This window comes from Palaemon carinicauda, chromosome 6 (genome assembly GCF_036898095.1).
Source record: "Palaemon carinicauda isolate YSFRI2023 chromosome 6, ASM3689809v2, whole genome shotgun sequence".
In the NCBI taxonomy this organism is placed as follows: domain Eukaryota; kingdom Metazoa; phylum Arthropoda; class Malacostraca; order Decapoda; family Palaemonidae; genus Palaemon; species Palaemon carinicauda.
This window is the reverse complement of record NC_090730.1, coordinates 24036940-24060327: the sequence shown is the minus strand read 5'-3', so window position 1 is coordinate 24060327 and position 23388 is coordinate 24036940. Positions and strand designations below refer to the sequence as shown.

Below are 23388 nucleotides of genomic sequence, written 5' to 3'. Positions count from 1 at the left end.
GGCTGCCTCCTTCGAAAAGCCCCTAGCTCTTGAGAGTCTTTCGAAAGACTGAAGACAGTCAGACGAAGAGCGTGGAGGATTGGGTGTACCTTCTTTACGTGAGGTAGACTTAGAAGGTTCACTCCTAGAGGAAGAGTCCTGGGAATGTCGACCAGCCATTGCAGTACCTCTAAGAACCATTCTCTCGCGGACCAGAGCGGAGCCAACCAACGTCAGCCGTGTCCCTTTGTGAGAGGAGAACTTCTGAAGTACCCTGTTGACAATCTTGAACGGCGGGAATGCATACAGGTCGAGATGGAACCAATCCAGCAGAAAAGCATCCACGTGAACTGCTGCTGGGTCTGGAATCGGAGAACAATACAACAGGAGTCTCTAGGTTATCGAGGTAGTGAACAGATCTATGGTTGGCTGACCCCACAGGGCCCAAAGTCTGTTGCAAACATTCTTGAGAAGGGTCCACTCTGTGGGGATGACCTGACCCTTCCGTCTGAGGTGATCTGCCATGACATTCATACCGCCTTGAATGAACCTCGTTACCAGTTAGCTTTCGATCTTAAGACCAGATGAGTAGGTCCCTTGCGATCTAGAACAACTTCCACGAAAGAGTCCCTCCCTGCTTGAAGATGTAAGCCAGGGCTGTGGTGTTGTCAGAGTCCACCTCCACCACTTTGTTAAGCTGGAGGGACTTGAAGTTTATCAAGGCCAGAATAACCGCCAACAACTTCTTGCAAATGATGTGAAGTGTCCTTTGCTCCTGATTCCATGTTCCCGAGCATTCTTGTCCATCCAAAGTCGCACCCCAGCCCGTGTCTGATGCGTCCGAGAGGAGACGGCGGTCGTGTTTCTGAACAGCCAAAGGTAGACTTCCTTGAGAAGAAAGCTGTTCTTACACCACGCGAGAGAAGACCTCCTCTCTTCGGAAACAGGAACTGAGACCGTCTCTAGCGTCATGTCCTTTATCCAGTGAGCAGCTAGATGATACTGAAGGGGGGGGAGGTGGAGTCTCCCTAACACGATGAACAGGGCTAGCGATGAAAGTGTCCCTGTTAGACTCATCCACTACCTGACTGAGCATCGGTTCCTTCTCAGCATGCTCTGGATGCATTCTAGGGCTTGGAAGATCCTTGGGGCCGACGGAAAAGTCCGAAAAGCTCGACTCTGAAGATCCATACCCAAGGAGACAATGGTCTGGGATGGAACGAGCTGAGACTCCTCAAAATTGACCAGGAGGCCCAGTTCCTTGGTCAGATCCATAGTCCATTTGAAAATCTCCAGACAGCGACGACTTGTGGGAGCTCTTAAAAGCCAGTCGTCTGACGGAGCCGGACACAAGATCATGATACTGCTGCACAGTCTGTGAACTGTCAATCATGGGCAAGCGAGGAAGTACAGTGACAACCCGAATCTGTCTAGACTGTCTGGGTCGTACAGACAACTCCTTATCGGGTTGCTGAGGTTGCCGCACTGCGTCACAACAAGTCACTTCTGTTGGTTGTTGAACGTCTTCCCCGTGACACATTGACTCCGTAAACAAAAAATCCTCTAACAAGGACTAAGCTTGGACTGCATGTCATGCAACACAGCTCAAGGTCTATGGGAGCAGGTGTGGTAACAGACGGGATTAGCGACTGAAGTGGAACCATTACCTTCCCTGGAAGCATGTTATGCTTAAATAAAAGTCCATAAGAGGTTATGCAGCTAAAGGCTCCCTCCAAATGACAGAGTCCTCAAGGGAATATCAGAAGGAGGGAGAAAAGAACTTTCTCATCTACAGGGACCATATCCTAGAAAAGCAAAGTTCTCTCAGTGAGGGTTCACTGGTGCAAAAGCAGCAGACTAGAAGGCAACGTTATGAAACTGCTTGACAGTCTAGTGAGTTGGCAACAACCAAAGATGTGTGACGGAGAAGCATGCGGTAAGGTATGCAGAGCATGTTGTATGCAGAGTATGCTGTATGCAGAGCATGCTGTATGAAGAGCATGTTGTATGCAGAGCATGCTGAATGCAGAGCATGCTGAATGCAGAGCATGTTGTATGCAGAGCATGCTGAATGCAGAGCATGCTGTATGCAGAGCATGTTGTATGCAGAGCATGCTGTATGCAGAGCATGCTGTATGCAGAGCATGTAGTAAGCAGAGCCTGCTGTAAGCAGAGCCTGCTGTAAGGAAAGCAGAGCGTGTGCATGGCGTTTAACATTCTCAGAAATTCCATGACCAGTGCTAGAGTGCTTTATGCATGCTTGCATGGGGTTTTAATATCAACATAATATTTACCTTACATTCATAACTCATGATTCAGATTTTTGCCATATTTTGCGATCTTGTTAAAAAAATATTGCAAGGAATACAAATATATTTTTATAAGTAATACAAATAACCTCCATTATCATATGGTTTGAAAATGGAGGTAAGGTATGCTGAGCAGCAGAGTCAGAACGAGCTGGAACAACAATAGTTGTGGTTTCCTCTTTAAGACTCTGTTGAGGGAACACCTGAGGCTCAGTCTGCAAAGGCTGAATAAAAGACAAGCAGAAGGAAGGCGCATGGGTGGAGGAGGCTGACTCCTAGCATGAGTGGTTGAACCCAAGGGTTGCGCTTGCTGAGCGGTTGGCGGAAGCGGAGTGGCAAGTTCCAGTTCCTGTGGTGTGAGCGGAGCGCGATGAGGAAGAGGCTGCGCAGAACAAGGTAAATGTCTCGCAAGCTGAGGCTCCTGAGGCGCAAGGCTAAGGTGTTGTGGAGCTTGCCTTGTGGAGGGTTGAGCTCGCTGCAGCGAGAGCTGAGGAGACTGACTCATGGACGGGAGAGGTTGTTGTACCTCAACCGATTGTTGCATCACTGGTGGAGCAGCAAGTGGAGGCGGAGGAAGAGAGGTATAATCCTCCTGATCCCCTTGTAAAGGTTGCCTTAAGGAAGGCGGAGGCTGAACACCACTGGGAACAGCAAACTCAGCACGTGGCTCAACATCGTACGCCTGGCAGGTGGTACTGCGATCAGGCGGAGCGAGCATAGGCGGAGGGAGTGTAGGCGGAGGCGGAGGCGCAACACTCTCAGCCCGACACTCACGCAACAAGTCCGAAAGCTGTGCTTGCATGGACTGTAGTAGAGTCCACAACATCGTACGCCTGGCAGGTGGTACTGCGATCAGGCGGAGCGAGCGTAGGCGGAGGGAGTGTAGGCGGAGGCGGAGGCGCAACACTCTCAGCCCGACACTCACGCATCAAGTCCGAAAGCTGTGCTTGCATGGACTGTAGTAGAGTCCACTTGGGGTCGGCAGAAACTACAGTAGGCTGAGGTAAAGCCTTAACAGTCGAGCTCTGTTGTGGCAGAACCTTACTCCTCTTAGGCGGAGTGCATAACAACTAATGACTGAGGAGAGTCAGAGCTAACCCAAGGACTGCATCCGGGTTGTTGAACTCTAACTTCGTACGTCTGGCATAGGTCTGGACTTAACGTTTAAGAGGTCTTGAGACCTGAGACCAGCGTTTTCTCCCCTAAATTTCTTCTGCAGACGAGCAAAATAAGGGCTCAATCGTCTGCGGGTGGGAGTGACGGTCTCGGTAAGACACGCCCACAACCACCGAGGATACTTCTGTGCGCCGATCAAGGCCTGCTGAACCCTTCTGCCCTTCGACATTGCTTCTCCCCTGGGCTTGGGAGCTTGCAAGAGGTCCCGGACTGGGAGGACGACTGGCGCGCACAGAAGTACCCTCACGCACAACACTGAACTTTGCGCTAATCACTTATCACTTTGATTTTCTGTTTGCACTTATTTCACTGAACTCGAAATTTTAAGTGGTTTGTACCTGAAACACGCAATTCTATCCTTTCTCAAAAGTTAGTAATTGCGAAAACAGAATTACAATGTAACAGAAAAATCTAATGAAAGATAAATAATTCAGTGGCTGGAAAGAGACTAAACACTAGATCACTCTAGAAACGTTTACCTTCTTCCCCTAAAGAGACTAGGGAGAAGAGCAAAAACGATAAACACGTTACTCGTACGCCTGGCAGGCTTGAATGAAACGTTTATCCTCTTTCTCCCTCCGTCTCTATCTCTCTCTCTCTCTCTCTCTCTCTCTTGACTTAGAACCTGAGAGAAGAGCCCAATCATATATATCGTAAAAACATATTATTGTTAAAGGAAAAAACTGAAATATTTCCCAAAATGAAAAGTTCCTTTATTAGGATCAAAACCATTAAGTTAAGAAAGAATGAACAAAACGCTAGACACGGTTACTCTTACTGCAACGTGAAACCGTGAACATTCTATCTCTATCGTAACGATAGAGCGCAAGTTGAACGTTCTGAACGTCAACAACTGCAGAGACAAAACAAAACGTTAGTTCAACTTTGAAAACAGTACGAGACTATCAAAGAAATTCTTTCAAACTCTGTGGCGGAAATAGCATAATATGTTAACAGGTAAAACCGAAATGACGGGCTCAATGTTAATTAACTTCGGTACCAAGAAAAGACCGCCTACTATTAGGAAGGTCGAATATAAACAAATAAAAATTAATTTTAATAAGTTTATAATAAAAGGAAGTTAATCGAAGAGGCCTATAAGAGGCGGAGAGATATAAAATAAATCTATAACTTTTGTTAAGCAAAATTAAGAAAGAGAGTCTATACTCTCTTAGACACCAACACTTCCGTCTAAGGGAAGGGTCGGCCATTGAAAGGTGAACGAGAGTTCATACTCTCTACGTCACCATAATTAATCAAATTAATTCCAAAAGCTAACTAAGCTAATATAGAAGTTTCCAGTAAAGCGACAGCCGAAATCAAAGAGACATACTTCACCAAAGTCGTGAAAATACTCCAAGAACATAAGCGTATCCCAGAACGTCTTGCCGGAAGCACGACAGAGGAATAATTGAGGAGGTGTCAACAAGAAGTACTTGAGTACCTGGCCACAGGTGGCGCTGGTAAATACACCCCCTTCTAGTATTGTGATAGCTGGCGTATCCCTCCATAGAATTCTGTCGGGCAACGGAGTTGACAGCTACATGATTATCGGGTAAGTTTAATATTGAAAATATATAGTTAACAACAACAATTTATAACGTGATAAGATAATTGCTAAAAGCCTAAAACACACTTCCGTACTAAGGGAAGGGTCGGCCATTTAAAAGTCAAAGAAAGTCCATAAAACAATCCAAAGTCATCAAAAATTAAATCTATCCAAAAACGAGTTCAAGATTTAAGTTGAAGATAAAACACCTGCACTGCGAAAGCTCAAACCAAAAGGAAGTACTTCACCAAATATGTTGAGAAAACTCCAGGTTATACAGCGAGTATTGATACGTCTTGTTGTTAAGGCCGACAGAGAAAAATTGGGTCTGTTTACATGTATATGCGGTATCTGGCCGATAGTTGGCGCTAGTGGGCACACCCGCAACCTTCATAGCGATCGCTAGCGAGTTTTTGTGTGTTTTTCTGTTGAGCCGCCGGAGGCTCAGCTATTATATATTCACCGGCTAAGTTAAATATTTAAAAAAGGAACTTACTAGGCTATGCAAGATGAATACTGCACTATACAACTAGGAATCCTAAAATTATTATGAAATTAAAAAGGGTTATCAAGTTATAACACTGGAAAAAGGGACACACAAAAAGCTAAACACCTCCATGTTATCACAAAAGCCGAGGAGTGAAGGCTAATTACATCAAATGAATCAAAGGAAAAACATCAAAACAAACTATCAACAGCAAACAAACATAAAATTAGCCCTTACTACATTAACGTTATTATAAAAAATAGTGGACAACTAATCATATTTTCATTCCTGGTACTTAACAATAGACAAATAGACAATGATTTCTCTTTTCACCAAAGAAAAAGTGTATGTTACTTTGATACAGACGGAACAGAAAATAGCGGCTGGGTACAAGGTGGTGCCCAGGTAGCATTATCTCCAGCTGTAGTGATGGTTTTTGGTTATAACATATCATCAATAGCCAGACGATTTCAGAATTGAAGGTGCTATGTCGCATTCAGTAGTGCCTCAACTCAAGGGTCTCCCTTACACACACCGAATCCATGCTTTGCACATTGATACACTGGCAAAAAAGCAGGCGACACAATATTTCTTTGGTCATTACAGTATACTGTATCATATTGGATTCCTTCTTCTAGCCTTTTACATGCAAGTCCTTGGAAACTACAAAGCACATTAACCCACCAAAAAAACAACTTAAGAAACCAGTCCAAAATAATGGAAATGAAAAGAAAGCTGCTTCATCAACACCTGGGTCCCAAACTTCCACAGTAATAAGAGAATATCACCTTGGTAAATACCCAGGAAAATATGAGGGTCTACAGACAAACTCCTAATAAAAGAAGCTTCAATGACTGATCCAGTTGTCATCAAGATATGCATACAGTATATAGAACACATTTCAATGACTCATCAATAGGTATAGTAATCTTACACACATGTAAATTCCATAAATATATGTGATGGACATTACATCACTACTGGTAGAGACTGCTGATGACGCTAGTACCACAACTCACCAATACCACAAAAGAAACGAAAATTAAATCCTCAAATTATAATGTTACTTACGCATTCTTAGCAGTAGGACTTGGTGGAAATGAAATAACATTTTTTCCTTGAACTAAATATATGGAGTTTGTTGAAGTTCTCTCCAATGATGTCAGATTACGAGAGCTCCAAGTAACCTGTAATGCAATTAAGTGCACTTCAGGAATCAATAGAAAAAAAAAATTGTTAAATGTTCACATGTTAAAAAGAGCTAGAGCTTCATGAACTTTTCTTCACAGATCATATGTAAATAAGTAAAATATTCAACAAAAATTCTTTAATCATTTCATAGTACAGTAACTACAACTGCCTGAACCTTTTTAAAAAAAAACTTTGAAATGTTATTTTCATTAGTAAAATAAATTTTTGAATATACTTACCCGATAATCATGTAGCTGTCAACTCCGTTGCCCGACAGAAATCTAAGGAGGGATACGCCAGCTATCACAATACTAGAAGGGGGTGTACTAACCAGCGCCACCTGTGGCCAGGTACTCAAGTACTTCTTGTTGACACCTCCTCAATTATTCCTCGGTCCCACTGGTTCTCTATGGGGAGGAAGGGAGGGTCAATTAAATCATGATTATCGGGTAAGTATATTCAAAAATTTATTTTACTAATGAAAATAACATTTTTCAATATTAAACTTACCCGATAATCATGTAGCTGATTCACACCCAGGGGGGTGGGTGAAAACCAGTGTACAAGATTAAAGGATAGCCAAGTATCCCCAAATTTCATATAACAGTTATCTCCAATAACAAATGAAATAATAAGTACCTGGTAAGGAAGTCGAATTGAACCGTTACTCTGCCTCTTTTTTAAGTTCGTCTTCCTTACTGAGCGCAGCGTTCCTCTTGGAGGCTGAATCAACCCAAGGTGCTAAAGTATATAGGGTTGCAACCCCTACTAAAGGACCTCTACACAACCTTTAACCTAGGCGCTTCTCAAGAATGAATTGACCACCCGCCAAATCAAAAGGATGCGGAAGGCTTCTTAGCCTACCGTAACAACCATAAAAACAACAATAAAAGAATTCAAGAGAAAAGTTAAAAAGGTTATGGGATTAAGGGAATGTAGTGGCTGAGCCCTCACCTACTACTGCACTCGCTGCTACGAATGGTCCCAGGGTGTAGCAGTTCTCGTAAAGAGACTGGACATCTTTCAGATAAAATGATGCAAACACTGACTTGCTCCTCCAATAGGTTGCATCCATTACACTCTGCAGAGAACGGTTTTTATTAAAGGCCATCGAAGTAGCTACGGCTCTTACTTCGTGGGTCCTTACCTTCAGCAATGCAAGGTCTTCCTCCTTTAAGTGAGAATGTGCTTCTCTGATCAGAAGCCTTATATAATACGAAAGCCCATTCTTGGACATGGGTCTCGAGGGTTTCCTGATGGCACACCATAAGGCTTCTGACTGTCCTCGGAGAGGTTTAGACCTCTTGAGATAATATTTGAGAGCTCTGACAGGGCAAAGAACTCTCTCAAGTTCGTTACCTACCATGTTGGAAAGGCTAGGTATCTCGAACGATCTAGGCCAAGGACGTGAAGGAAGTTCGTTCTTTGCTAGGAATCCAAGCTGGAAAGAACATGTAGCAGACTCGGTCGTGAAACCAATGTTCTTGCTGAAGGCATGAACCTCACTGACTCTCTTAGCTGTTGCAAGGCAAACGAGAAAAAGGGTCTTGAGGGTAAGGTCCTTGAATGAAGCTGACTGGAGAGGTTCGAACCTAGATGTCATAAGGAACCTTAAGACTACGTCTAGATTCCAGCCTGGAGTGGAAAGACGACGATCTTTAGACGTCTCAAAAGACTTAAGAATGTCTTGAAGGTCCTTGTTGGAAGACAGGTCCAAACCTCTATGGCGGAGAACTGAGGCCAACATACTCCTATATCCCTTAATCGTAGGAGCTGAAAGGGATCTCTCATTCCTAAGATGAAGCAGGAAGTCAGCTATTTGGGTCACAGAGGTATTGGTAGAGGATATCGAATTGGCTCTACACCAGCTTCGGAAGACCTCCCACTTAGACTGGTAGACCCTACGAGTGGAAACCCTTCTTGCTCTGGCAATAGCCCTGGCTGCCTCCTTCGAAAAGCCTCGAGCTCTAGCGAATCTTTCGACAGTCTGAAGGCAGTCAGTTGAAGAGCGTGGAGGTTTGGATGTAACCTGTCTACGTGAGGTTGACGTAGAAGGTCCACTCTTAGAGGTAGAGTCCTGGGGAAGTCTACTAGCCATTGTAGTACCTCTGTGAACCATTCTCTTGCAGGCCAAAGGGGAGCAACCAGCGTCAGCCGTGTCCCTTCGTGCGAGACGAATTTCTGCAGAACCTTGTTGATTATCTTGAACGGAGGGAATGCGTACAGGTCGAGATGGGACCAGTTCAGTAGAAAGGCATCCACATGAACTGCTGCAGGGTCTGGAACAGGAGAACAAAACAGAGGAAGTCTCTTGGTCATGGAGGTGGCAAACAGATCTATGGTAGGTTGACCCCACAAGGTCCAAAGTCTGTTGCACACACTCTTGTGGAGGGTCCATTCCGTGGGAATGACCTGATTCCTTCTGCTCAGACGATCTGCTGACACGTTCATATTGCCCTGGATGAACCTCGTGACTAGAGAGAGGTTTAGACTTCTTGACCAAATGAGGAGGTCCCTTGCGATCTCGTAAAGGCTCCTCGAATGGGTCCCTCCTTGCTTGGAGATGTAAGCCAAGGCTGTGGTGTTGTCCGAGTTCACCTCCACCACTTTGCCTAGCAGGAGGGACTTGAAGTTCAACAGGGCTAGATGAACTGCCAGCAGTTCCTTGCAGTTGATGTGGAGAGATCGTTGTTCCTCGTTCCACATTCCGGAGCATTCCTTTCCGTCCAAGGTTGCACCCCAGCCCGAGTCCGATGCATCTGAGAAGAGATGAAGATTGGGGGTCTGAATGGCCAAGGATAGACCCTCTCTGAGAAGGAGGTTGTGCTTCCACCACAGGAGAGTGGTCTTCATCTCTTGGTTGATAGGGATAGAGATTGCTTCTAGAGTCGAACTCTTGTCCCAATGAGCTGCTAGGTGGAATTGAAGAGGGCGGAGGTGGAGTCTGCCCAGCTCGACAAACAGGGCTAGGGACGAGAGAGTCCCTGTGAGACTCATCCACTGTCTCACTGAGCAACTGCTCCTCTTCAGCATGCTCATGATGCACTCTAGGGCTTGGCTTATCCTGGGGGCCGATGGAAAAGCCCGAAAACTCTGACTCTGAATCTCCATTCCCAGATACACGATGGATTGTGAGGGAATGAGTTGAGATTTTTCCAAATTGACTAATAGACCCAGGTCTCTGATAAGGTCTAAAGTCCAATGAAGATTCTCCAGACAACGACGACTCGAGGAGGCTCTCAACAGCCAGTCGTCTAGGTAGAGGGAGGCTCTGATGTTTGACAAGTGAAGGAATTTGGCTACATTCCTCATCAGAAGGGTAAAGACCATAGGAGCTGTGCTTAGGCCAAAACACAGGGCTTGGAATTGGTAGACGACCTTTCCGAAAACGAATCTTAGGAAAGGTTGGGAGTCTGGATGAATCGGAACGTGAAAATAAGCATCTTTCAAGTCCAATGAGACCATCCAGTCCTCCTGTCTGACCGCTGCTAAGACCGACTTGGTCGTCTCCATCGTGAACGTCAGCTTGGTGACATACTCGTTGAGAGCGCTGACGTCCAGCACAGGTCTCCAACCTCCTGTCTTCTTGGCCACAAGAAAGAGACGGTTGTAGAAGCCCGGGGATTGATGGTCCCGGACTATAACCACAGCCTTCTTCTGCACAAGAAGCGACACCTCCTGGTGCAAAGCTAGTCTCTTGTCCTCCTCTTTGTAGTTGGGAGAGAGGTTGATGGGCGAAGTGGTCAGAGGTGGTTGAAGGTAGAATGGAATCCTGTAACCGAACCTCAGCCAACTGACAGACTGTGCGTCTGCACCTCTCATCTCCCAAGCTCGCCAGAAGGTCTTGAGTCTGGCTCCTACTGTCGTCTGGAGAAGCGGAGAGTCAGTGTTTTCCTTTGGATGGCTTGGATCCTTTCCTGGACTTGCCTCTGTAAGAGTCTGGACGGGAGCTTCCTCGGCTGGGGGCTCTACCACGAAAGGGCGGTATGAATCTAGTCGCAGGGGTATCAGCCACTGGGGAGCGGTAAGTCTTAGGGACTGAGGTGGAAGCCTTAGACTTACGAGCCGAAGAAGCTACAAGATCGTGCGTGTCCTTCTGTATCAAGGCAGCAGACAAATCTTTAATGAGCTCTTCGGGAAAAATAAACTTCGAAAGAGGAGCGAACAGAAGTTGTGACCGTTGGCAAGGGGTAATGCTGGCGGAAAGGAAAGAACACAGCTGTTCTCTTTTCTTCAACACCCCTGATACAAACAAGGACGCTAGCTCGCCCGATCCATCTCTGATGGCCTTATCCATACAGGACATTAACAGCATGGCAGAATCTTTGTCCGTATGAGAGGTTTTCTTGCTGAGGGCCCCCAGGCACCAGTCGAGAAAATTAAACATTTCAAAAGCTCTAAACACCCCTTTAAGCAAGTGATCCAGGTCTGAGAAGGTCCAACACACTTTTGAGCGTCTCATAGCAGATCTTCGAGGCGAGTCTACCAGACTTGAGAAGTCAGCCTGGGCAGAGGCAGGTACTCCCAAGCCTGGTGCTTCCCCTGTGGCATACCAAACGCTCGCTTTCGAAGTGAGCTTCGTTGGAGGGAACATGAAGGAAGTCTTGCCAAGAAGTTGCTTAGACTGCAGCCACTCCCCTAAGATCCTAAAAGCCCTCTTGGAGGATCTAGCTAGGACAAGCTTGGTATAGGAAGACTGAGCTTGTTGCACTCCCAGCGAAAACTCAGATGGTGGAGAGCGGGGAATAGCTGAGACAAAATGGTCTGGATAAACCTCCCTGAGAAGAGCCAAGACCTTGCGAAAATCAAGAGACTGTGGAGAGAGCTTGGATTCGTCCACGTCCGAAGAGGGATCAAGGTGTGCCTCCTCATCATCCGAAACCTCAACCCCAGAATGAGGCGACGGGATCGGATACGAATGCTGAACCGCAGAGTCAGAACGAGCAGGAACAACAACAGAGGTGGAAGGAGGAGGTGCAGCAAGTTCCTGTTCCTGTTCCTGTGGAATGAGTGGAGCGTGAAGAGACCGAGGCTGTGCAGAACAAGGTAAAGTTCCCGCAAGCAGAGATGTCTGAGGAGCAGGATCAGGGTGCATGGGTAGAGCTCGGTGCAGCAGCTGAGGAGACTGACTCACAGGTGGAAGAGGTTGTTGTACCTCCACCGAGAGTTGCACCGCCGGTGGAGCAGCCAGGGGAGGAGGAGGAAGAGTGGAGTAATCCTCCTGATCCCAAACCGAAGGTTGCCTTAAAGAAGGCTGATGCTGAACAACACTGGGAACAGTGAACACAGAAAGTGGTTCAACATCGTACGCCTGGCAGATGGAGCTGCGACTGGGTGCAGCGAGTGCAGGCGGGTGCAGCACAGGCTGAACGGGTGCAGGAGGTTGGTGCACCACCGGTGCAGGCGGGTGCAGCATAGGCTGAACGGGAGCAGGAGGTTGGTGCACCACCGGTGCAGGCGGGTGCAGCACAGGCTGAACGGGTGCAGGAGGTTGGTGCACCACCGGTGCAGGCGGGTGCAGCACAGGCTGAACGGGTGCAGGAGGTTGGTGCACCACAGGTGCAGGAGGTGCAACACTCTCAGCACGACACTCACGCATCAGGTCCGAAAGCTGAGCTTGCATGGACTGAAGCATAGACCACTTGGGATCAGCAGAGACAGTAGCAGACTGAGGTAAAGCCATAACAGTGGTTGCACCACCGGTGCAGCTCTGTTGTACCTTACTCCTCTTGGGCGGAGTACAGTCGCTAGATGACTGAGGCGAGTCAGAGCTGAGCCAACGACTGCAACCTGGCTGAGCACTCGAGGGCTGGACTCTGCGTTTAAGCGGTCTAGAGACCTGAGACCAACGTTTCTTCCCCGAGAGAAGATCAGCGGACGAGCGGAAGACGGGCTCAATCGTCTGCAAGTGGGAGTGACGGTCTGTGGAAGACACGCCCGCAACCACTGAGGATAATTCTGTGCGCCTAACAAGGCCTGCCGAACCCTTATGCCCTTCGACATTGCTTCTCCCCTGGGCTTGGGAGCTTGCAAGAGGTCCCGGACTGGGAGAACGACTGGCTCGCACAGAAAAATCCCCACGCACCACACTGGCACTAACACTAGTACAAGGCACTGCACCGACACTAGCACTCGTCACAGCACTGGCACTAACTTCACCCACTGCACTCTTGGCCTTCAACTCTTTCACTTCGGCCATCAGAGACTTATGGTCACTTACCACTGACTCTACCTTATCGCCTAAAGCCTGAATAGCGCGTAAAACCACTGACATATCAGGCGGAGGGCACACAGTAGGATCGGGGGTAGCCACTACAGGGGTAGGATCAGGAAGGGGATCATGAGATGAGGAAAATAAAGAAGAGTGAGAAGAACTCCTCCTAGCTCTAATTCTCTCTAACTTAGAAGAATACTTTAAAAGTCGGACAAAATCCAATTCCGAAAGTCCGGCGCATTCCTCACATCGATTTTCTAACTGACAGGGTCTGTCCCTACAGTCAGAACAAGCGGTGTGAGGATCTACCGAGGCCTTCGGAATACGTCTATTGCAAGACCTACAACGTCTATGGGAGGGGGCTTGCGAAATGTCAGACATTTTGTTTTCAAGAGAAGTCAAAGGGAGATCCAAAAAACAAGCAAAAATTCGTTAACCGTTAAACTGAATTAAATAAAAGCTATCTAGCTAATATCAGAAGGTTTCTAGTAATGCGACAGCCGTAAATCAAAGAGAATACATCACCAAATAAGCGAGAATAAACTCGAAGACCATAAGCGTATCCCAGAACGTCTAGCCGGAGGCACGACAGAGGAATAATTGAGGAGGTGTCAACAAGAAGTACTTGAGTACCTGGCCACAGGTGGCGCTGGTTAGTACACCCCCTTCTAGTATTGTGATAGCTGGCGTATCCCTCCTTAGATTTCTGTCGGGCAACGGAGTTGACAGCTACATGATTATCGGGTAAGTTTAATATTGAAAAAGCTAACTTATTAAAGGTACTGTATTATACCATCTATTTAGAATTGAGTAAGTAAGAATGTCCACGAAGAAAGATTACAAAACAATTTTATTATAAAAAATCTTAAGACTGGAAAGATTAAGTAATTACAGTACTCATTACCTATCAGTGCTGGATGCATATGACTGACACAGAAGTAGATGATATTTATATTCATGGTAAATCTCTCAAAGTTCATTATAGAAAATATGATATTTTGGTACAATTTTACTTCTAGTAACCCCTATTTACATAGAAGACATATACAGTAGAACTACAGTAAAAGTAGCACACGTAAGGACAGATTAAAGACAAGCAAATGTAGGAGTTTAAAAATCACACAAAACTGTCAATGCTTGATAAAAAAAATGTGAAAGAAAATGTTAGCTAACAAACCTGAACTGCGACATCATGACCGTGACTTTCATTTGGAGATACACTCAAAATCTGAGCTCCCTTGAGGTCACTAATCTTAGCAACACTTTTATATGCCTCAACGACTGCATCAACCATCTAGAAAAAAACGATGGAAAAGCTTATTCGATTTGTTCCAAGCATGTTGTAACTAAATTTCATTAGACATTAAAATATTCCTTTTGTTTCTTATTATTGGTTAATTAGCAGATATACCTTCATTTATCCATAACAGAGTACTATGCATTCCTATGTGGATTTATTGAGCTCTAAGGCAAAAAGAGGAAGCAAAGCTTGAGAGAACAGAGATGAGGATGATGAGGTGGATTATGGGAATATCACTGCTTGAAAGATTGGAAAATTATGAAATATGTTATTTTTATTAATAAAATAAATTTTTGAATATACTTACCCGATAATCATGTAGCTGTCAACTCCGTTGCCCGACAGAATTCTATGGAGGGATACGCCAGCTATCACAATACTAGAAGGGGGTGTATTTACCAGCGCCACCTGTGGCCAGGTACTCAAGTACTTCTTGTTGACACCTCCTCAATTATTCCTCGGTCCACTGGTTCTCTATGGGGAGGAAGGGAGGGTCGATTAAATCATGATTATCGGGTAAGTATATTCAAAAATTTATTTTATTAATAAAAATAACATTTTTCAATATTAAACTTACCCGATAATCATGTAGCTGATTCACACCCAGGGGGGTGGGTGAAAACCAGTGTACAAGATTAAAGGATAGCTAAGTATCCCATATTTCATATAATCAGTTATCCACAATAACAATGAAATAATAAGTACCTGGTAAGGAAGTCGACTTGAACCGTTACTCTGCCTTTAATAAGATCGTCTTCCTTACTGAGCGCAGCGTTCCTCTTGGGAGGCTGAATCAACTCAAAGGTGCTAAAGTATACAGGGCTGCAACCCATACTAAAGGACCTCATCACAACCTTTAACCTTGGCGCTTCTCAAGAAAGAATTGACCACCCGCCAAATCAACAAGGATGTGGAAGGCTTCTTAGCCGACCGTACAACCCATAAAAAGTATTCAAGAGAAAGGTTAAAAAGTTATGGGATTATGGGAATGTAGTGGCTGAGCCCTCGCCTACTACTGCATTCGTTGCTACGAATAGACCCAGGGTGTAGCAGTACTCGTAAAGAGACTGGACATCTTTGAGATAGAATGATGCGAACACTGACTTGTTTCTCCAATAGGTTGCATCCATAACACTCTGCAGAGAACGGTCCTGTTTGAAGGCCACTGAAGTAGCCACAGCTCTCACTTCATGTGTCCTTACCTTCAGCAAAGCAAGGTCTTCTTCCTTCAGATGAGAATTTGCTTCTCTAATCAGAAGCCTGATGTAGTAAGAAACTGAGTTCTTAGACATTGGTAGAGAAGGCTTCTTGATAGCACACCATAAGGCTTCTGATTGTCCTCGTAATGGTTTTGACCTTTAGATAGTACTTAAGAGCTCTAACTGGGCAAAGTACTCTCTCCAGTTCGTTCCCCACCATGTTGGACAGGCTTGGGATCTCGAACGACTTAGGCCAAGGACGGGAAGGAAGCTCGTTTTTAGCCAAAAAACCGAGCTGTAAGGAACATGTAGCCGTTTCAGATGTGAAACCTATGTTCCTGCTGAAGGCGTGGATCTCACTTACTCTTTTACCTGTTGCTAAGCACACGAGGAAAAGAGTTTTTTAATGTGAGGTCCTTAAAAGAGGCTGATTGGAGCGGTTCAAATCCTGATGACATTAGGAACCTTAGGACCACGTCTAGATTCCAGCCTGGAGTGGACAACCGACGTTCCTTTGAGGTCTCAAAAGACCTAAGGAGGTCCTGTAGATCTTTGTTGGAGGAAAGATCCAAGCCTCTGTGGCGGAAAACCGCTGCCAACAAACTTCTGTAACCCTTGATCGTAGGAGCTGATAGGGAGCTTACGTTCCTTAGATGTAACAGGAAGTCAGCAATCTGGGTTACATTGGTACTGGTTGAGGAAAACTGCATTGGCCTTGCACCAGCTTCGGAAGACTTCCCATAAAGACTGATAGACTCTGAGAGTGGATGTCGTCCTTGCTCTGGCAATCGCTCTGGCTGCCTCCTTCGAAAAGCCTCTAGCTCTTGAGAGTCTTTCGATAGTCTGAAGGCAGTCAGACGAAGAGCGTGGAGGTTGGGAGTACCTTCTTTACGTGAGGTTGACGCAGAAGGTCCACTCCAGGAGGAAGAGTCCTGGGAACGTCGACCAGCCATTGCAGTACCTCAGTGAAACATTCTCTCGCGGGCCAGAGGGGAGCAACCAACGTCAGCCGTGTCCCTTTGTGAGAGGCGAACTTCTGAAGTACCCTGTTGACAATCTTGAACGGCGGGAATGCATACAGGTTGAGATGGGACCAATCCAGCAGAAAGGCATCCACGCGAACTGCTGCTGGGTCTGGAATCGGAGAACAATACAAGAGGAGCCTCTTGGTCATCGAGGTAGCGAATAGATCTATGGTTGGCTGATCCCACAGGGCCCAAAGTCTGCTGCAAACATTCTTGTGAAGGGTCCACTCTGTGGGGAAGACCTGACCCTTCCGGCTGAGGCGATCTGCCATGACATTCATATCGCCCTGAATGAGCCTCGTTACCAGCGTGAGCTTTCGATCTTTTGACCAAATGAGGAGGTCCCTTGCGATCTCGAACAACTTCCTCGAATGAGTCCCTCCCTGCTTGGAGATGTAAGCCAAGGCTGTGGTGTAGTCGGAGTTCACCTCCACCACCTTGTTAAGCTGGAGGGACTTGAAGTTTATCAAGGCCAAATGAACTGCCAACAACTCCTTGCAATAGATGTGAAGTGTCCTTTGCTCCTGATTCCATGTTCCCGAGCATTCCTGTCCGTCCAGTGTCGCACCCCAGCCCGTGTCCGATGCGTCCGAGAAGAGACGGTGGTGGAGGACTGAACAGCCAATGGTAGACCTTCCTTGAGAAGAATGCTGTTCTTCCACCACGTTAGAGTAGACCTCATCTCTTCGGAAACAGGAACTGAGCCCGTCTCTAGCGTCATGTCCTTTATCCAGTGAGCAGCTAGATGATACTGAAGGGGGCGGAGGTGGAGTCTCCCTAACTCGATGAACAGGGCCAGCGATGAAAGTGTCCCTGTTAGACTCATCCACTGCCTGACTAAGCATCGGTTCCTTCTCAGCATGCTCTGGATGCATTCTAGGGCTTGGAAGATCCTTGGGGCCGACGGACAAGTCCGAAAAGCTCGACTCTGAAGATCCATACCCAAGGAGACAATGGTCTGGGATGGAACGAGCTGAGACTCCTCAAAATTGACCAGGAGGCCCAGTTCCTTGGTCAGATCCATAGTCCATTTGAAAATCTCCAGACAGCGACGACTTGAGGGAGCTCTTAAAAGCCAGTCGTCTGACGGAGCCGGACACAAGATCATGATACTGCTGCACAGTCTGTAAACTGTCAATCATGGGCAAGCGAGGAAGTACAGTGACAACCCGAATCTGTCTAGACTGTCTGGGTCGTACAGACAACTCCTTAACGGGTTGCTGAGGTTGCCCACTGCGTCACAACAAGTCCCTTCTGTTGGTTGTTGAACGTCTTCCCCGTGACACATTGACTCCGTAAACAAAAAAAATCCTCTAACAAGGACTAAGCTTGGACTGCATGTCATGCAACACAGCTCAAGGTCTATGGGAGCAGGTGTGGTAACAGACGGGATTAGCGGCTGAAGTGTAACCATTACCTTCCCTGTAAGCATGTTATGCTTAAATAAAAGTCCATAAGAGGTTATGCAGCTAAAGGCTCCCTCCAAATGACAGAGTCCTCAAGGGAATATCAGAAGGAGGGAGAAAAGAACTTTCTCATCTACAGGGACCTTATCCTAGAAAAGCTAAGTTCTCTGAGTGAGGGTTCACTGGTGCAAAGCAGCAGACTAGAAGGCAACGTTATGAAACTGCTTGACAGTCTAGTGAGTTGGCAACAACCCAAGATGTGTTGAGAAGCATGCGGTAAGGTATGCAGAGCATGATGTATGCAGAGTATGCTGTATGCAGAGCATGCTGAATGCAGAGCATGCTGTATGCAGAGCATGTTGTATGCAGAGCATGCTGAATGCAGAGCATGCTGAATGCTGAGCATGTAGGAAGTAGAGCCTGCTGTAAGCAGAGCCTGCTGAAAGGAAAGCAGAGCGTGTGCATGGCGTTTAACATTTCTCAGAAATTCCATGACCAGTGCTAGAGAGCTTAATGCATGCTTGCATGGGGTTTAAACCATGGTATGCTGAACAGCAGAGTCAGAACGAGCTGGAACAACAACAGAGGTTTCCTCAACTTGAGGGAAAACCTGAGGTTCAGACTGCATAGGCTGAACAACAGACGGAGCAGAAGGCAGGTGCAAGGGTGAAGGAGGTTGACTCCTAGCAAGAGTTGCACCCAAGGATTGTACCAGCTGAGCGGAGGACGGAGGCGGAGTAGTCCGTTCCTGTTCTTGAGAGATGAGTGGAGCATGAGAAGGTTGAGGCTGCGCAGAACAAGGTAAAGTTCTAGCAAGCTGAGGCTCCTGAGGCGCAAGTGCATGGTGTAGATGAGCTTGCCTAGATGAGGGTTGAACTCGGTGCAGCGCTGGTTGAGCAGACAGACTCACGGAGGGGAGAGGTTGTTGTACCCCAACCGAGAGTTGCACCACTGGAGGAGCAGCAAGGGGAGGAGGAGGAAGAGTGTAACTCTCCTGATCCCAAAGCAAGGGTTGCCTTAAAGAAGGCTGAGGCTGAACAACACTGTGAACAGCAAACTCCGAAAGTGGTTCAACATCGTACGCCTGGCAGATGGAGCTGCGACTGGGTGCAGCGAGTGCAGGCGGGTGCAGCACAGGCTGAACGGGTGCAGGAGGTTGGTGCACCACCGGTGCAGGCGGGTGCAGCATAGGCTGAACGGGTGCAGGCGGTTGGTGCACCACCGGTGCAGGCGGGTGCAGCACAGGCTGAACGGGTGCAGGAGGTTGGTGCACCACCGGTGCAGGCGGGTGCAGCACAGGCTGAACGGGTGCAGGAGGTTGGTGCACCACAGGTGCAGGAGGTGCAACACTCTCAGCACGACACTCACGCATCAAGTCCGAAAGCTGTGCTTGCATGGACTGTAGTAGAGTCCACAACATCATACGCCTGGCAGATGGTACTGTGATCAGGCGGAGCGAGTGTAGGAGGAGGGAGTGTAGGCGGAGGCGGTGGAGCAACACTCTCAGCCCGACACTCACTCATCAAGTCCGAAAACTGTGCTTGCATGGACTGTAGTAGAGTTCACAACATCGTACGCCTGGCAGATGGTGCTGCGACCAGGCGGAGCAGGTGCAGGCTGGGCGAGCACAGGTGCAGCGAGAACAGGTGGAGGGAGTGCAGGCGGTGCAACACTCTCAGCCCGACACTCACGCATCAAGACCGAAAGTTGTGACTGTATGGACTGCAGTAGAGTTAACTTGGGGTCGGTAGACACTAAGTTCTGCTGAGGTAAAGCCTTAACAGCAGAGATCTGTTGTGGCAGAACCTTACTCCTCTAAGTCGGAGTGTAATCAACTGATGACTTAGGAGAGTCAGAGCTAACCCAACGACTGCATTCGGGTTGTGAACTTTAACTTCGTACGTCTGGCATAGGTCTGGACTTAACGTTTAAGAAGTCTTGAGACCTGAGACCAGCGTTACTCTGCCTTTATTTTCTCCCCTAATCTCTTCTGCAGACGAGCAAAATAAGGGCTCAATCGTCTGCGGGTGGGAGTGACGGTCTCGGTAAGACACGCCCACAACCACCGAGAATACTTCTGTGCGCCGATCAAGGCCTGCTGAACCCTTATGCCCTTCGACATTGCTTCTCCCCTGGGCTTGGGAGCTTGCAAGAGGTCCCGGACTGGGAGGACGACTGGCGCGCACAAAAGTACCCTCACGCACTAATCACTTATCACTTTGATTTCTGTTTGCACTTATTTCACTGAACTCGAAACTTAAGTGGTTTGTACCTGAAATACGCAATTCTATCCTTTCTCAAAGTTAGTAATTGCGAAAACAGAATTACAATGTAACAGAAAAATCTAATGAAAGATAAATCAGTGGTTGGAAAGAGACTAAACACTAGATCACTCTAGAAACGTTTAGTTTCTTCCCCTAAAGAGACTAGGGAGAAGAGCAAAAATCGATAATGACGTTACTCGTACGCCTGGCAGGCTTGAATGAAACGTTTATCCTCTTTCTCCCTCCGTCTCTATCTCTCTCTCTCTCTCTCTCTCTCTCTTGACTTAGAACCTGAGAGAAGAGCCCAATCATATATATCGTTAAAACATATTATTGTTAAAGGAAAAAACTGAAAAGTTCCTTTATTAGGATCAAAACCATTAAGTTAAGAAAGAATGAACAAAACGCTAGACACGGTTACTCTTACTGCAACGTGAAACCGTGAACATTCTTTCTCTATCGTAACGATAGAGTGCAAGTTGAACGTTCTGAACGTCAACAACCGCAGAGACAAAACAAAACGTTAGTTCAGCTTTGAAAACAGTACGAGACTGTCAAAGAAAATCTTTCAAACTCTGTGGCGGAAATAGCATAATATGTTAACAGGTAAAACCGAAATGACGGGCTCAAAGTTTATTAACTTCGGTAAAAGACCGCCTATTATTAGGAAGGTCGAATATAAACAAAAATAAAAATTAATTTTAATGAGTTTATAATAAAAGGAAGTTAATCGAAGAGGCCTATAAGAGGCGGAGAGATATAAAATAAATCTATAACTTTGTTAAGCAAAATTAAGAAAGAGAGTCTATACTCTCTTAGACACCAACACTTCCGTCTAAGGGAAGGGTCGGCCATAGAAAGGTGAACGAGAGTTCATACTCTCTCGTCACCAAAAATAATCAAAATTAATCAAATTAATTCCAAAAGCTAACTAAGCTAATATAGAAGTTTTCCAGTAAAGCGACAGCCGAAATCAAAGAGAAATACTTCACCAAAGTCGTGAAAATACTCCAAGAACATAAGCGTATCCCAGAACGTCTTGCCGGAAGCACGACAGAGGAATAATTGAGGAGGTGTCAACAAGAAGTACTTGAGTACCTGGCCACAGGTGGCGCTGGTAAATACACCCCCTTCTAGTATTGTGATAGCTGGCGTATCCCTCCATAGAATTCTGTCGGGCAACGGAGTTGACAGCTACATGATTATCGGGTAAGTTTAATATTGAAAAACGAAGAATGGCAGAAATAGTAAAGATTACAGAGGTGACAAGTGTGCCACAGCTGAGATGGGTGGGCACGTGTTAAGGATGGATGGGGAGGAGGGAGTGAGGAGAGCTTGAGAGGAACCTGTTAGGTGGAGGAGATCGAGAGGGAGGCAGAGAATTAGATAGATATATAAGGTGAAGGGTGATATGGAGAGATGAAGTTTGGTGGAAGAGGATGCCTTTGATAGAAAGCATTGAAGAGGATGCATCAGACAAACTGCCCCTTAATGTAGAGATAATGGTGTGAAAGAAGATTTCAGTTTCAACTAAAGATTATAAAGAAGTTATTAAAACTTCCCATCATCATAATAAATATACCAAACCATAAAATACATCAATTTCTAATTCACAACCTAAACAAAATTACCTATTTGAAAAACAGATACGTTTTGGTTTAAAGCTCCAAGTTCTCTTTAGGTAGCGTCACATCCTCATAGAACAGGGAAGCAAGTCATACCAAGGCCTGTTAGTTGCTCCTTGTACAGAAGAGATGAAGAAAGACTTAAATCTAGAGACAAGAACAATTAAGTTCTGGGTCTGAGTCTAGGTCAATTACTCCAGAAAGAAGGTGGAGGAGACCTTCCGTCTTTTTGAATGATTCGTAACATAAATGCCAAGAAACTAGCATACTCGCTAAGCCCAGGGTAAGGCTAGTAAGACGACAGTCATGAGGGTCCTAACCCTATCTAACACCAGTCTTAAGGTCTTATGGGGCCTGCTTGAGAGACCTCCCAATTCGGGGATTGAGTTCCTGGGGAGAGTAAGACTGTTTGAAGCTCCTTATCAGCCTAATTCCCACAGAGGAGAAGTCTAAGGTCCTCAATCTAAAACCCGGCTAAAGGCTAAGCAATAACAATTCACTCTGGAGACTAAGAGGAGCTTTTCTTGAGGACAGGCAAGGAAATCCATAATCCCTTGTACGTAGTAGGTTGGACAGGGCAGCAGCCACCGGTTGAGATACTACCGCTAGAGAGTTATGGGGTCCTTTGACTGGCCAGACAGTACTACATTGCATCCTTCTTTCTGGTTACGGTTCATTTTCATTTTGTATACACATACACTGAATAGTCTGGTCAATTCTTTACAGATTCTCCTCTGTCCTCATACAACTGACAACACTGTGATTATCAGACAATTCTTCTTTACCCAAGGGGTTCACTACTGCACTGTATTTGTTCAGTGGCTACTTTCCTCTTGGTAAGGGTAGATGAGACTCTTTAGCTATGGTAAGCAGCTCTTCTAGGAGAAGGACACTCCAAAATCAAACCATTGTTCTCTAGTCTTGGGTGGTGCCATAGCCTCTGTACCATGGTCTTCCACTGTATTGGGATAGAGTTCTCTTGCTTGAGGGTACACTCAGGCACACTATTCTATCTTATTTCTCTTCCTCTTGGTTTGGTAAAGTTTTTATAGTTTATTTGGGTAATATTTATTTTAATGTTCTTACTGTTCTTAAGATATTTCATTTTCCCTTGTTTCCTTTCCTTACTGGGCTATTTTCCCTGTTGGAGCCCCTGGACTTATAGCATCCTGCTTTTGCAACTAGGGTTATAGCTTAGCAAGTAATAATAATAATAAAGACGCTCTGATAGAAGTATCCCTTCCATAGTATCAATCACAGATGATGGGTGGTTTTCTCAGTACAGTACCTTAAAGACGAATTTCAACAGACCTGTACACTGTATGGTATGTGGTAATCCGGGAGCCATCAGAGTAATCCTGAGGATCGATGTCGTTAACAGTCGGGTGAGTATTCCGTGAATCAGAGACAAGAGCAGAAAATATGCGTCCAGGTTGTCCCATGGGTATTGGAAGGTATCCTCAAACACTGCCAAAAGGTCCAAAACAAAAACAGAATACTGGAAGTTTCTTGTTCAACCAAGTGACAAACAGGTCAATCAATGGTGATCCCCAAAGAGCAAGAAGCCTTTCTGCCGTGCAACGACATACAGACCACCCCAACCCAACACCGTGACTCTGCCGACTGAGCGTGTCTGCTAGAACATTCCTCTTTTTTGGAATGAA

The 23388-nt window shown here is 46.1% G+C and overlaps 1 protein-coding gene across 3 annotated transcripts in view; it reads right to left on the bottom strand.

Moving 5' to 3' along the window:
- Positions 1-23388, bottom strand: part of LOC137642513 (acylamino-acid-releasing enzyme-like) — a 137265-nt gene that overhangs the window by 104589 nt on the left and 9288 nt on the right. For all 3 annotated transcript variants that reach the window (XM_068375143.1, XM_068375144.1, XM_068375145.1), the window contains 2 exons: positions 14083-14199; positions 6572-6687 (listed from right to left, as the gene is read on the bottom strand). In XM_068375143.1, coding sequence (XP_068231244.1) covers positions 6572-6687; positions 14083-14199 — 233 coding nt within the window. The remainder of the gene's footprint in view (positions 1-6571; positions 6688-14082; positions 14200-23388) is intronic.